Source organism: Chelon labrosus (assembly GCF_963514085.1).
Source record: "Chelon labrosus genome assembly, chromosome: 2".
NCBI classification, from domain to species: domain Eukaryota; kingdom Metazoa; phylum Chordata; class Actinopteri; order Mugiliformes; family Mugilidae; genus Chelon; species Chelon labrosus.
Genome location: NC_140338.1, coordinates 13,728,451 through 13,744,159, shown reverse-complemented (window position 1 = coordinate 13,744,159; position 15,709 = coordinate 13,728,451). Strand labels below are relative to the sequence as shown.

General features: G+C 41.4%; 1 protein-coding gene across 1 annotated transcript; it reads left to right on the top strand.

Moving 5' to 3' along the window:
* The first annotated feature begins 705 nt into the window (after positions 1 to 705).
* On the top strand, positions 706 to 15,479 carry LOC311509017 (carbohydrate sulfotransferase 12-like). The gene is made up of 6 exons (XM_084574035.1): positions 706 to 909; positions 3,418 to 4,040; positions 4,224 to 4,366; positions 13,010 to 13,138; positions 13,264 to 13,456; positions 14,634 to 15,479. The coding sequence occupies exons 2-6, from the start codon at positions 3,534 to 3,536 to the stop codon at positions 14,904 to 14,906; spliced, it is 1,245 nt and encodes a 414-aa protein (XP_084430161.1). The 5' UTR covers positions 706 to 909; positions 3,418 to 3,533; the 3' UTR covers positions 14,907 to 15,479.
* The last annotated feature ends 230 nt before the right edge of the window (positions 15,480 to 15,709 follow it).

Genomic DNA, 15,709 nt, shown 5'->3' with positions numbered 1-15,709 from the left:
CCTGCTGCTGTTAGGCTCCATTGCGAACACTCCTAATATGTTCAATATTATTACACCTTATGGTGTAATAACACCAGTCTGTGCAATATGTCTATTATCTGTTCTATCTCTGTTATTTCTGCATGTTGTTGCAAACTGCAATTTCCCCATTGTGGGACAATTAAAGGTTTTCTTATTCTTATTCTTAATATATTTTTTGAAGGAATATTAAAAACAAAATTACAAATACAAAAATAAAATAAAATAAAATACGCCTAATGGTGGTGAAAACATATGACACAGTGAGTTAAAACTGTGACATGATATGTCAGGATATTGTTTTTTTTTTTTTTTTTTTTTAAAAGTAAAGATATCTGTGAAGCCAAATTATGATTTATGAATATAGGCTACTAAATCCAAATTATGAGTGACTAATTAAAAAACACTGATGTAAAAAAAATGTAAAAATGATGCCTTTCTGTCCCATAACTGTGTGTGTGAGCCGACCACACAGACTATATATTTATGTCCCTGTAATTTAAATTTCATTTAGCATGCATTTTCCTCTGTAGTGCCTTCATTAAGTTAACCTACTCCGTTATTAATTCCGCGGAAGTCTCCTCTGGTCCGTCTGGAGGTCCTAAGACCTTAGTGTGGGAGAGGCAGTGTCATATAGGAGGAGCGTTTTGCGGTTTTCCAGCCGAAAATATCCAGATACAAGGGGGAGAGTGTGTGTGGAGCGTGTGGAAGAGTGGGTGGTTGGATTCTCAAGTCTCGCGAGACTTCGATCGCTTCTCTGGAGAGCGTCGAGCGCTACAGCTCCGTCCTGGCCGCCCGGTCTCGTCGCCGGGCAGAGGGACAGACAGAGAGAGAGAGAGAGAGGGGGGGAGACGAGGAGCGGACTGACCGAGCATGGAGCTCCTTTGCAGGGTAAGATAAAGAAAAACCACATCATTCAAGCCACGTGTCGGTTATCTCCTCTCTGTGCGGAGACGTGAATATTCAGAGCGGCTGAATTGTAGCGATGTGATGCTCCCGGTGTGAAGGGCGTGAAAGGAACAAAACCGGGCTTTCTCGGTCCTCAAAGAGGGAGTGATGAAGAAAAGGGGTAAAATCAGATGATAAAATAAGTCCAGACTTTCTGTCGTCGGCTGCTGTGGAGAAAGAAGTAATGTGCAAGTGTTTGCATGAGAGAGGGTGAGTGTCGGTGAAAGGGGACATTGTAACCTGTGTACTGTATAAATTAAGGTTGTTTCCGACCGACCGAGGGCAGGGAGGAGGAGGAGGAGGAGGAGGTGATGGTGAGCCCCTATTAACAGGAATAAAACTGCCTAATAACACACAGGCCTGACTGCATTTAAAGTCAGCAGACATTTTTAAAAAAACACAGAAATAACCCAAAGCCTGTTGCAGCCTGTCTCTGAGCTCCACATTTTCAGTTCAGCCAGTTTAATGTGTTTTCCTTTCGTTTGCACATGTGTGTATGTCTGTGGGCGCCTGTGGGCGTGTGTAGAGTCCATGTTAAGAAAGAAGAGAGTTTGTTGATTTCCTCAAACAGGCTCCTCCAGTCAGTAGCAGCTTACACTTAGTGGAAACTTAGTGGAAAGAAACACCAGTAATTTTCTCTCTCTGAGTACACGAGGATCTCCTGCTCTGTCCCAGGCCGGATTGTGTTTTTCTGTGCTGTCATTTCTTTTATCCCCCCCGTTGTTTCCACCGACCACAGCAGATGTTTTTATGGGACACGCACAATAAAGGGTGTGCACCCTTCAGCGGGCTCTTATCTGGTGCTGCCTCCACCCCCACACCCTCCGTTTGTTCACATCTCTGTGACAGTTCAGCGCCCCGGGCGCGAGCCTGAGGTTCCCACGGCCCCAGGACAGCTGAACAGCGGTCAGAAACACAGCCTGTAGATACCATATGCCAGCTTGGGTTAGTGATTGACTGGGAAAATAGATAGGGAGAATTGAAGCTTAAGTTAACAAGTCCAGGTAGCATTAATCATTAGATAGAAAGCTGTTGATACTTTCACTGAGTAAATGTTTACTGCAAGCTGCACACAATGTTTCCTTGCTGACTTTTATCTACTCTACCCACCTGTCATTAACTGCAGGGTAGTTAAGTCTATGTCTAATGAAGTGTATGTAATAAGAGTGGAAGTGTAAATTAGCTGAGGCTATAAAGTTTTTGAAATACCGTAATAGGTCCTTTAAAAATCTCCTTAAATACATTACTTAAATAAATATAGTCCCACCTCATTTCAGGTTTGTGTAGACATAAGGCTGTTTCATGTTAAGACATGTTAAAAACAACGTCACATCTTTACTTAAGAAAAGTAAAGTTGTCTTTACATATTTACTTTAAAAAAAAAGTAAAAACTTCAGGCGCTAATTATTGATTATGGCTAAAAACGTAGCCTATCCCAGCTGTTATAGGGGGAGAGGCTGGGTACACGCTGGACGGGTCGCCAGTCTATCACAGGGCTAACACAGAGAGACAGACAACCATTCACACTCACATTCACAACTACGGCCAGTTTAGAATCACCAAGTAACCTAACCAGCACGTCTTTGGACGGTGGGAGGAAGCTGGAGAACCTGGAGAGAACCCACACAGACACAGGGAGAACATGCAAACTCCACACAGAAAGGCCAAACCCAGAAACTTTCTTGCTGTGAGGCGTCTGTGATAACTACACCACTGTGCCGTCCCACCAGTGTATGTTTGAAATGATTAGGACTGAGAAATAATAGTTATCAGTTTTGATATCACATTGATGAGTTAAATGATGGCCTTTCTGTGTGTTCTCCCTGTGTCTGCGTGGGTTCTCTCCGGGTTCTCCGGCTTCCTTCCACCGTCCAAAGACATGCTCATTGGGTTAATTGGTGATTCTAAATTGGCCGTAGGTGTGAGTGTGAGCGTGAATGGTTGTCTGTCTCTCTGTGAATGAATGAATGAGTTAAATGATCAAACAAATGTTCACAACTTCACTGTATTATGCTGAGACAACACTTTAGTTTTAAGACAAAATTTTAAACAATGCAAAAAATCAACTCTTTGCAAAAATAACTGCACATTTTCAGTTTTTGTTGATATTATCAGAAAACTGGTCATTTTACTTAGGGTTAGGGTTAGAGGTGTGAAGTAAATCAGTTGGATGAAAAGTGGAATAATTTTCTCTAAAATATTGTGTCGTTTAAAAATGTACCATAGTCATACGTTTCAGTGAACGTAATTTATGACATTACACTTCCTGGTGAACCCTCAGTATGTGTCATGCGCCACGCTGCCGTGGTCTCCACCTCATTTAGGAATAAATCTGGCACTGCTTCTCCTTTTTTTTAAATCTCATCTGAAAGATGGCTTTTATTGTTAAATTTTATTCAGGCTGTGAAGGAGGAACAAGAGGGTCTGAGTCACATTTCCTGTTTGTTTCAGCTGCATCTGCCAGACAGGAAGTGTCTCCTTCCGTCATAAATGGCCAACATGGAGCTGAGATAAACGCTTCCTTTTTTTTTTTTTGCACCAATCACAGCTTTTAATGCGATACAACCATGGGAACATGGCGTGGTCTGCGATTTGCTTTCGCCCTGGGATCTTTGTTTATGATCCTGCTGATCATTGTCTACTGGGATGACGTTGGGGGCTTCAACCTCTACCCGCTGCAGGACCAGAAACACAAGTCGCTTCACTCCGGTTGCTGCACTCAGAGGACTCCGGGCCCTTCTCCGTCTGTGTCCACTGGCAGAACCCAGACCAGTCCCGTCTCCACCCCTGGTTCTGGTCCTACACTCATCCCAACAGGAGTAACTCAGAAACATACAGAGAAGGCGCAGAGGAAGGACAAAACAAAGGAGTATGAGGAGAAGGAGATGAGTCATTCGTCTGTTGATGATAGGGAACAGCAGGCGAGGAAGCAGATGATCACGGATGTGTGTTCAGGAAAGGACGCCATGGAATTCCCCGGAAAGACTCGGGCATTTGAGCAGATCCCCATTAGGGAACTGGATCATCTGATAGTGGACGATATACACCAGATTATCTACTGCTACGTTCCCAAGGTACAGCAGCCTCATGTGTGTGTGTCTGTATTTGTGCGATCAAGTGAGTGGTGCCATGCATGCGGGTGGCAAAAGATGCTAAAATCATAGCGCTTCACTGTGTTCGAGCTGTTAACACATACATTAACACTTATAGTGCCTCCTGTCCTTCTGATTATTGTGCCCTTGCTGTTCTCTGTTCAGGTTGCATGTACCAACTGGAAGAGGGTGATGGTGGTTCTGTCTCAGTCTCTGATCTCACCCACCTCAGGAAAACCTTACACTGACCCGGAGGCCGTACCGCCTGACCTCGCACACAACTCCTCCATCCACCTCACTTTTGCTAAGTATGACAAACACAAATGTCCTCACTTATTTTATCTGGTAAAAGCACGTATTATATGTAGGATTTGGCCGAGGTGTTTGCCAGGAACACAGTCCTAAATCTAAATCTGTCATGTCCCAAGAAAAGTTAAATAAATTTACCTGAATAAATAAATACTCTAAAATTATGGTCAAGACTACCTGAAAATGTAGCCCCACTATTATACATAAGTAAATGTGCCTAGATTTGCCAAAAAACAAAATATGTAGCCAAAAATAATAATAGGAATATGAATAATGTTTGATTCATGTTTTTTACTTTATATTCTCCTACACTACACAGACAGCCTTGGACTGATCTCAGCCTTGCTTTGTGTGATTTATTAATATAATTGCAGTGAGACCTCCATGTCCTCAGTGGCACCAGTGTTTCTCCTCTTTTTGTAATCGAGTTTGCAGAAGTTGCACTTTAACGGTCACGTCATTAATCTTTCCTACAGGGAAAAGTCAATGAATGACTTTTAATTAATTAATTTTAATTAGTGAGCAGCAGCCTGTGGAAAAATGAATGAGTTGCATCTCGTAACCTTCACCAGCGTTTGATAAAACACAGACCAAATGCTACACAGGTGACGCCTGTTGTAAATCTGGACTGATCAAATGGCTGATTTTAAAGTACAGTCAGGGTGAGAGCTATCATAAATACATTGATTAAAAGGTAAAGTTAGCACTTCCTCATACAGGGCACTGTGCTGAGAAGTCCACAAATAGTCTACAGCCACCACAAGCAAAACCAAGCCCCTGCTGTAATTTTTAACAACGCTTTAAAGGTTGTAAAGAGAGCCATGAAACAGGTGGAAGGTGCAACCAAGAAAAAAAGAATACCTCAGTTCTCTAAAAACAACTTTACTGTTCTGCAATGAAACTGAGTCCATATTAACGTCTGCTTTCTGGTAAAATCTAAAAATAGCAGCTTTAAAGGGCCCGTCTTGTGTATCTTGTTCTTTCATTTTTCATGCAGGAACTTAAATTTAACATTGATTCGATGTTTTAAAGTTTAAAAAAAACTCATGATTTATACATCCTCTCAGCTGAGCCTCTGCTTTGAAATGGACAGCATTAGATCCCGTCTCCTTAAGTCCCCCCCCCCGACCCATGCCCTTCTCTAAAAACCCACTTTCTTCTGACAGGCTGTCTCCTCATTCTCTCAGCAAAGCAAATTCAGCAAATTGTAAACTAATAAGCGAAATAAATCACGTTCTTTCCCGGAAACGGCAGATTCTCGGTTGTGTCCGTGCATACCGAACAACATCTGCAGCAACAAACACTGGTTAACAGCAGGACGGGAAATGTTACGCCCATTAGCTGGTTACTGTGTGACATAACGGTGGTTGTTTGTTAGTCAAGTAGTATTTTTCGTGAGTGTCTTTTTTTTTTTTTTTCCACCATGTTTTTATTCAAGAAGAATAAGACAAAACAGAACCATACATTCAGGTACAGTATCTTCTTGATTTTCTGTTTTCTTTTTTAAATCAATCCCATCCCACCCACCCCACCCACCCCACCCATATACTGCCACAAAATAAATAAATAAATAAATAAAAATAAATAAGTAAATAAAAAGATAACAATAAAATAAAATAAAATAAATAAATAAATAAAGGAGGAGGAGATTAAAGTGAGGGAGCAATTCCCACTCTGTGTAGAGGTCATATCGGGTATCAGACAACACAATTGTGCACACTGGTCAAAATCTTACATTATATTATCTGGGCCTTATATTATCTGGGGGGAGAGTGTGAAGCCTCTCAAAGTATGACAACAATGGATCCCATATTTTGTGGAATGTATTAGTTGATCCTCTAGAGAAATACTTAATTTTTTCTAATTTCAGGAATAGCATCAGGTCCTTAAGCCAGACTGACGCGTTCGGTGGTTGATGAGATTTCCACTCGAGCACTATCCTTCTACGAGCCAATAGGGAGGCAAAGGCAAACGCGTTTTTCTTATTAGTAGTCATTAAGACCTCACTCACTAGTACACCAAAAATGGCCATTTCTGCATTTGGCATCACATCAGTGTCAAAAGCTTCATTTAAAGTTTTGCAAACAGATGACCAAAAGTCTCTTAACTTTGGACAAGTCCAAAACATATGAGCCATATCTGCTGGAGTAGAATTACAGCGGTCACAGCGGTCATCAATGTCTGGATAAATCTTGGACAGCTTTAATTTGGTGTAATAGATTCGATGAAAGACTTTAAACTGTATCAGGTTGAGCCGGGCACAGGAGGATGTTCCATTAACTCTACTCTGAGCACAGTCCCAGGCTGCGTCAGATATCTCCATCCCAAGTTCTTCAGCCCAATCAGCCCTGATTTTATCTAAAGACACCTTTTGAAAAGAAAAGATTGTGTTGGATATAATTGAAATCTGGCCTTTACACTGCACAGGAATCTGTAAGATATTGTCCAACTCTGAGTTTACTGGTAAGGCTGGAAAGGTTGAACTCCATGTTTGAATAAAGTGACGGACCTGAAAATATCTAAACAAATCTGACCGTTGTAGTTTAAATTTCTTTGTAAGATCATTAAAGCTGCCAAAAAGACCATTTATATAAAAGTCACTGCATCTAATAAGACCCACTCTTTGCCACTGTGTAAAGGTATGATCCATTCTGGCTGCAGGAAAGAGGTGGTTATTTGAAATAGGGCTACATATAGAAAAATCAAGAAGTTTGAAATGTTGTCTAAATTGTGCCCAAATTTTAAGAGTAGAATGTACTATGAGGCTTGATGTATACTGTGATGGTGAGAAAGGTAATTTTGCTGTAGCCAAAGCAGGGGGAGATGTTAATAAGCAGGAGTTTGCTTCAACTTGGCACCACTCCATTTCTGGAGAATGAAACCAGTGAATAACTTTTTGTATATTTGACGCCCAATAATAATTCCTTAGATTGGGAAGCGCTAAGCCGCCTTGGCTCCTGGGTCTCTCTAGAAACTCCCTCCGGATTCTAGGAGTTTTACCATCCCATAGAAATGAAAAAATTAACTTATTCAGAGACTGAAAAAAAGATTTGGACAAAAATACTGGGAGACACTGAAACAAATACAAAAATCTAGGTAAAACATTCATTTTTATACAATTAACTCTACCTGTGAGAGATAAGTATAGGGCTGACCATCTCTGAAGGTCTGATTCTAGTTTTCTCATGAGGGGTTTGAAATTCTCGTCATAAAGGTCAGAGAAGTTACGAGTGACCTGTACGCCTAAGTATCTAAAGCCAGACTTGGAAATGCGGAAAGGGAGTGCATTATCTGAAATCTGAAGAGCTAAATTATTGATTGGAAAGCATTCACTTTTGGACAGGTTCAATTTATAGCCAGAGAAGAGCCCAAATACATGTAACATTTCCACAACATTAGGGACACATGACACTGGATCTGATATATAGAGCAATAAATCATCGGCATATAAAGAAATTCTATGTTCAACTCCCATCCTATGAATCCCATGTATGACATGTGATGTTCTCAACTTAATTGACAGGGGTTCCATAGCTAAAGCAAACAAAAGTGGGCTGAGGGGACATCCCTGTCGGGTACCCCTTGACAGAGGGAAAAATTGGGAAGCTAATTTGTTAGTTATTACTGATGCTTTTGGGGAAGTATATAGCAGGCGGACATAAGAGATAAAATCAGAACCAAAGCCAAATCTTTCCAATACGGCAAACAGATAACCCCACTCGATTCGATCAAATGCCTTCTCCGCATCCAGGGAGACAACCACTTCTGGAATCCCCCCGGACGCTGGAGAGTGCACAACATTCAAAAGTTTACGAATATTTGTGAAAGAGTGGCGGTCCTTCATAAAACCAGTTTGGTCCATTGAGATTATTTGGGGCATTACAGTATCTAATCTTGAGGCAAGGATCTTAGCTAATATCTTTACATCTGTGTTCAGAAGCGAAATTGGCCGATACGACCCACACTTAAGCGGGTCCTTACCAGGTTTCAAAAGAAGTGAAATAGATGCCTCTGTTAGGCTCTGTGGTAGTTTTGAATGACTCAATGAATGATTGAACATTTCAAGGAGAATGGGAGCTAGCTGAGGTGAGAATTTTTTGTAAAATTCCACAGGATAGCCGTCTGGCCCTGGGGTTTTACCACTTTGCATTTTCTGGATGGAATCATAGATCTCTTGTAGTTGCAAGGCTTTGTCCAATTCAGTCTTAACAGCCATATCAATCTTAGGGATATCTAAATTGTTTAAAAACTGTAACATGTTTGATGTATCATGTGGAAATTCAGATGTATATAAGTCTGAGTAAAATGCTTTAAAAGTATTGTTTATTTCCACTGGGTCTATTGTTAACTGTGAAGCACTGAGAATCTGTGGGATCATACGAGACGCTGATCTGCATTTCAGCTGGTAAGCTAACAAGCGACCTGCTTTATCTCCATGCTCATAGTAGTGCCCTCTTGACCACAGGAGGTGTCTCTCAGTTTTTTGCGTTGATAATAAATCATACTGAGTTTTCAGAACGATTCTGTCTTTATATAGTTCTGGAGTTGGGGCTGTGGAATACTGGCGGTCTATGTTTCCTATAGAGTTAATAAGTTCTTGCTCCCTCTGTTTTCTTGCCTTATTACGTGATATGGAGTATGACATAATTTCTCCCCTTATAACAACTTTTAGTGTCTCCCATAAAGTAGATGGTGATATTACGTCTGATTGGTTGAATAACAAAAACTCATCAATTGCTTTAGATATGAATTCACAAAACTGTTCGTCTGCCAATAGGGCTGTGTTCAGTCTCCAGGTATTGCGCTGCGTTAGATTTTGAGAGAAAACAAGATCAAGAATCACTGGTGCATGGTCTGATTCCACTATGGCAGTATACTCTACTTTCTTTACAGCGGGAAGGAGTATTTTGTCAATAAAAAAATAATCTATTCTACTGTATGTGTGATGAACGTGTGAAAAGAAAGAAAATTCTTTTTTGTGTGGGTACAAAAACCTCCATGGGTCGACACAGCCAGTCTGATCCATAAAATCACAAAGAGCTTGGGACATTTTGGAACGTGTTAAAGTTTTAGGATTGGAGCGATCTATAGCTGGGTCAGTCACAGTATTCAGATCCCCAGCAAGAATGAGCCTATGAGAATTTAGATTAGGAATCAGGGAGGTGAGTTTGTTAATGAAGCCAACATCATCCCAATTAGGGGCGTATACACTTATAAGTACGACTGGGGTGTTAAAGAGGGAACCTGTCACTATTATAAACCGTCCTTGAGGATCAGAGATCGTTTTTGAAGGCGTAAACAATATCTTTTTATGGATCAATATTGCCGCTCCCCGCGCCTTGGCGTTAAACGCAGAGTGGAACGTCTGTCCAACCCAATTTTTCCTGAGCCTAACTTGATCTGCTATGGTCAAGTGAGTTTCTTGTAAAAATGCTATTTCTACATTTAATTTTTTCAAGTGAGAAAATATTCGTGTTCTCTTAATCGGCCCATTCAAGCCCTTAACATTCCAGCTTATAAATCGGGTGGATGGCACGCCTACTTCTGCCCTACCATCATTTGAGCTATCAGTCATGTGCTGTTAAAGGAGGGGAATGGGATGGAGTGTGCACCCCATAGCAGAAAGGTAACCGTTTGTCAACAACTCCTCCAAAATAATAATCAAACAAAATAAACAAAACAAAAAACCCTTTGGCAGTATAAAAACCCGTTTTAACATAGAAAACACAAAAATTGGTTGTGTTAATAATCAAACCCAACCCAACATTAAACATAACACACAAATCTCCAATGTCTGCCTCTTGAACATAGGCAAACCGCTGGCCCCCCTCTAAATCTTGAATCTTCCGGGGGTGCATTGTTTCTTAACTAAACCGTTAACCTACAGGAGAGCCTTTGGCCATCTAAAAGTTAAACTTGTTTAACATAATCAATATCGCCGTCGAACATTCGCCACATCCTGACGAGCTTAAACATTGATAGGTGCAACGTTAAACAGTAACACTATGTGAGCTAACATTATGTATTGCTAGCATAACCAGTTAGCCACCACCACCACCAACACATGAGTCACAGTTTAGAATGACCCCAAACAAAGCCAATATAGCATGTGAGAGAAACTGCACATAATAGGCTGGGAACAAAACAAAACAGATTTACCTCAAAATATTCGTTTTTGTCCTTTAATGCTGTCATTATCAGCTGGTGAGAACAACATCTCTCGTCAAGCACAGATCAGTCTGATATCATTAACGGAGGTGAACTAGCCACCAGCTGTCAGCCAAAGTAGAAAGTCACCTAGCAATCCGTCGGGTTACTCTTGAGCCATCACCTGTTGATTGTAGAACGCCTTTGCTTCCTCTGGTGTGTCGAATTTAAGCGAATTTCCTCCGAATGAGACTCGCAGACAGGCTGGATAAAGCAACTGGAATTTTATTCCCTTCTTGTAAAGTGCTTGTTTGATGTCGTTGAATTCCGCACGTCTCCTTGACAGACTAACGCTGAAATCCGGATATATTCTCAGAGTCGAATTCTTGTATTTCAGCTCATGCCGTCTAGCCCATCGCAGTACCCGCTCCTTTTCCTGGAATCTTTGGAAGCATACCACAAACGGCCGAGGAGACTGTCGAGTATGTTCAGGTTTTTTGCCCACTCTATGCGACCTTTCCAAAGCTGGAGCAGAGTCGAAAACCTCACTGCCCATAATCTCCATCAGCAAGTTTGACATAAACACCACAGGATCCTCGCCCCCTTCACTGTCTTCAGGAACATTCACAATTCTCAAATTAGATCTGCGAGAGCGGTTTTCTAAATCCTCGATGCGATCCAGGAGCTGTGTATTCTGTGTTTGCAACGATTTGATAGCTGCGTCTGCTGCGAATAACTTTTCAAAGTTCTCCCCTGCCAGGGATTCCGTTGCGGTCAAGCGGGTTTGAAAGTTATCCACAGTCTCTTTTACGGCGTTCATAGAAGTTTGCAAAGGGCCAACAGATTCCTGAATGAGGATGGAAATATCCTCTCTTAAACTGGCACGTTGCTTTGACAGCTCCTCCACCAACTGGTCCATGGAGATTCCTTCGCCCTTCCCAGAGCATTCGTTAGCAGGGGAGGCCATAGCAGCTAGCTTGCTAGCAATGGTGTTCCGCGTTGTCGGTGGAGCTGAGGTCGACTGTTTGTGTCGAGAGGTGCTCATTATACGTTCGTGGCTGATTTAAGACGTTATATCTGTTGTTTTATTATACTTCTACGGCGTTAAAGACACTTTAAATGAAACTTATAGGCAAGTTAGGCCAGAGCTCGTCTCTCTTGCTTCCTACTCCAGCATGGCCCAAACCGCTTCACCAGCTCTCTAATTACTCCTAGCAGGCCTTTTAGATTTACCCTCACAATTAGAGGAGAACATGTTACTGTCCAATTTAGCCCCTGCTCCCTCCTCCCCTCTGTCTGCTGTTCAGAGGGAACAGAGCTTGAGTGAAATCACCTGAGTGAGTGTCTTTTTGACGGACTTGAAGACTGAGAGAGCCACAACAAGCTCTTTGGAACATACTGGGATAACTTGGGTTATCAGGATTGTGAGTCCAAGCAGCTTAAGCAGGAGGAAAACAAATAATACTCTAAAATGTTCTCATTTTACGAAGCTCAAATTTGCTTTCATTCAAATCTGATATTGTACAATATAAAGAAGTAGTATTGTATGTCTCATACAATTGCAAAATAGAGCAAAAGAGCTCCACCCTTTCTGTTGTGTTGTATTGCTGAACGACATCCATGAGAAATATTTTAGATTTTAATGACATTACACTCAAGCGTGCATGTACATCATTTACCAAGAGGCGTAGTTTTAACTCCCAGCTGTTCACTGAGCAGTTGGTTATGTGTAGAAATCTGTAACGAGATTTTGATGAAGCCCTATCTATCAGTCTTCGTTGAGTGGAAAATATTCTGGAAACTGAGCTTTTGGTTCACAGGTATTACTTTTACACATGTTCATCCTACCATTTGAAACACAGCACATGTTTAATACAAACATCTGTCATTGTAGCATTAGATATATTACAGAAAATAGGGAAAAACCACAATGCGTCCCCATTAAGTGTTACTCACAATGTTACAGGAAGTAATTTTGAAAGTAAACCTAAATTACTGCCTCGTTTTTCTTCGTAGAACTCTTTTAGTTTCTGTGCCCACGCCATGTTGTTTTACTTGATCAAACATTACAGGATTTTCCATTTCACACGGCACAAGTAACGGTTCAGCCGTAACACTTGATAGCGAGTTATACTGAAGCTGCGTCTGTGAGCTAAAGGAGTTATTTACAGAGTTGACACTTGGAAGAGAGAGTGGAAAGGACAGGCGGGGCTTGGGGCTGCAGCACAGACAGACCTTTCTCTACCCCTCGGGAGGTGAACATATGTTTTTCTGTCTGGACCGTTATACAAGACTCTTCGGTTTTTTTCTCCCCCTTTTTGAACCGATCTGGCTTTGTTTTTCAGTGATCTCACGATATCACCAGGTGATTTCAGTATCGCACAAGACTACACAGACACAGAATTCAGAGTCTGACTGAGCAAACGTGGAGAAAAGAGAATAACCTCAACAGAAGAGCTGATTTGTGTGTGTGTGTCTCCATGTGTCTTTACCAGGTTTTGGCGACATTATGGTTCGCTGTCCCGCCACCTGATGGCACTCAAGCTCCAGCACTACACCAAGTTCCTATTTGTGCGAGACCCCTTTGTGCGTCTCATCTCAGCCTTCAGGAACAAGTTTGGAAGGTGCGTGTCTAGTTCAGCGTGCATGTTGCACTGGTTTTGAGGCAGAGGAATGTGTTTCACGTTTGATTAAGCAACCAGTCTTGAATTATTAAAGCAGTGTGTGTTATCTGTGTGTGTGTTTGAAGGCCCAATGAGTACTTCTACAGGCAGTTTGGCTCGGTTATGCTGCGTCGTTATGGTAATGTTTCTGGGAGTTTGCCAGAGACAGCAGCGGAGGCGTTTGCAGCAGGAATCAAACCAACGTTTCAGCAGTTTATCACGTACCTGCTGGATCCAGAGACAGAGAGGGAAGAGAGCTTCAATGAGCACTGGCGGCAGGTATTTGTCTCACATACACAGATGCACACACTAAAATACACACGCTAACACATGCAAGTTGAGGCTGTGTTTGACATTTTAAATGGGTTTTTGAAATTTAGTCAGATTCCCAGCTCTCCCTGACTCTTTCCAAGTCTCTTATGAAAAGACATTAGATTGTTTCTGCCCCTGGTAATTCAATAATACTATTATACTGCATGTGCGGCATACTAGTGGATACACCATGCAGCAAATTAATGTACCATTTTGAACTATTTTATATACACAGTGGGATCCAAAGGAAGGAGAACACATCAAAATGTACCATGATTATTTATGTTAACCTGTATATCATCGGAAAGCTTGAGGATTAAAACATTTAAAAGTCATAAAATCACTGAAGCAGCGTTCAGGTGACACTCAGGTGGTGAATCAGCCTGCAGGTGCCTGTTACAAAAATATCTGCACATCATGTTTCCAGTAGCATATGGCCGAAAATGAATGATAAATCCAAGTTTGAGATCTGTGGTAATGACACAAACAGGAGAGAGAATGATCGACAGTGAATCAAACAAAAACTGAAACAAGGTTTTGGAAATATTCAAGTCTGGTTTGACACACAGTCAACTGACCGTGACGCGCCACAGCCTCTGGTTTGCAAGTTTTGTAGAGAATGATTCATGCTGCAGCGTAATGACCACAACCACACCTCAAAGCCGTGAAGAGACCAAATAAAGAGCACTGACCGCATGATCTTTCCATTTTCACCTAAATTCAAACCAGTAAACATTTTTGAGGGACTTGATGGCTGGGAAAGACGAACATTTCTGACGCCACAAGAAGTTCCTTGGAACGCTGGCAGATTGTGCTGGGAAAAACATGGGTTATCAGGATTGAGAGTCCAGTCAGCTCAAGTGCTGCTCTCATGAGAACAAATGGGAGGCAAACAAATCATATTCTGAAATTCAAGGAGTGGCAGCTTTTCATATACACTGGACACCAGTGTATTTTTAGTTTACTTTTAAAAGTTTTGTTTTTTAAATGTTATTTTACCTTAAATGTCATTGCAGTTGTATGACAATGAATTCCTAATTAACCCTGTGCTAAAATACAATCACAGATGGTAGAAACAGTTGTGAAACAGACTCAGATATTAAAAACAAGCCTGCAGGCTAAATGTGATTTTTCTGTGTTTCAGGTGTACCGATTATGCCATCCATGTCAGGTGAAGTATGATTTCATTGGACACCTAGAAACCCTGGAGACAGACGCAGAGCATCTTCTGAAACTTCTGAAGGTGGACGATCTGCTGCGATTTCCTTCGGGGGCCCAAAACCGCACTGCAGCCACTTGGGAAAAAGACTGGTTTGCACAGATTCCCAGTACGACGTGGAGAGAACTGTACAAGCTGTACGAACCAGACTTTGAGCTCTTTGGATACCCCAAACCTGACAGCCTGCTCCACCAGTAGACCACACTGAGCCAAAGGCCTGGGCACTGCACTGTGTGCAGAGCCCACCCCTCGGCTACCTGCGCACAGCCAGCATATGCCTTTAAAGACCAGTCCTTGATGCTGCTTGTTTTATTTGTTTTATGCATACCTCAAATGACAAAAGTGCCTGCCAGTATAATTTAAGTTTTGTCATCACTTCATACCCGAAATGCACCCGCTTACAAACTACACCATCTCACTCCGTTTTCCCCATGTAAAGGCACTTTGAATGCTATTTTGTGAATAGTACTGTATTTTGGTAACTGTTTGCTGACTGGGGTTGGGTTACAGAAGAATAAAGTGTTTTGTACATTTTTGGACTTTTTCTCATTAAGAAAAAAATTGCAAGAAGAGATTTTCCTTAAAAAGTTTTTATTTTCAAATAGAGTAAATAGAGTATGTCTGGAGGAGTTTTTAATAGAGTATGTCTGGAGGAGTCTGAGGATCTCAGTTTATGTCTGAAGGCTAAAGATGTTTTATTAGAAACCCAATTTCAATCCACAGACACAAGCTAGAAAAAGACAGATTGCATGGAGCCATTTTTAAAATCTATAATGTAGTGCATTCTTTATAAAAGTGCAGTAATGAATATATCACAGTCCTTCAAGTATAAAGGAAAGATAAATGACTAAAAGAAAACAAAACTGCATGTATCAAAATCACTATGGGACATTAGACAGTCTCCCTAAGTTACCCCCCACCAAATAAATAAGAAATCATATTTTCCTCCTTAAGTGTAGTAAGGTGGATGCATACGGTACTGTATACACCAATCAGCCACA

Excerpts from the sequence above, each read along its gene's own strand:
- LOC311509017 (XM_084574035.1), top strand. The coding sequence starts at position 3,534 with ATGGGAACATGGCGTGGTCTGCGATTTGCTTTCGCCCTGGGATCTTTG. Across the intron at positions 4,041-4,223 it reads TCTACTGCTACGTTCCCAAG|GTTGCATGTACCAACTGGAA; the intron begins GTACAGCAGCCT and ends TTCTCTGTTCAG. Across the intron at positions 13,139-13,263 it reads TTCAGGAACAAGTTTGGAAG|GCCCAATGAGTACTTCTACA; the intron begins GTGCGTGTCTAG and ends GTGTGTTTGAAG.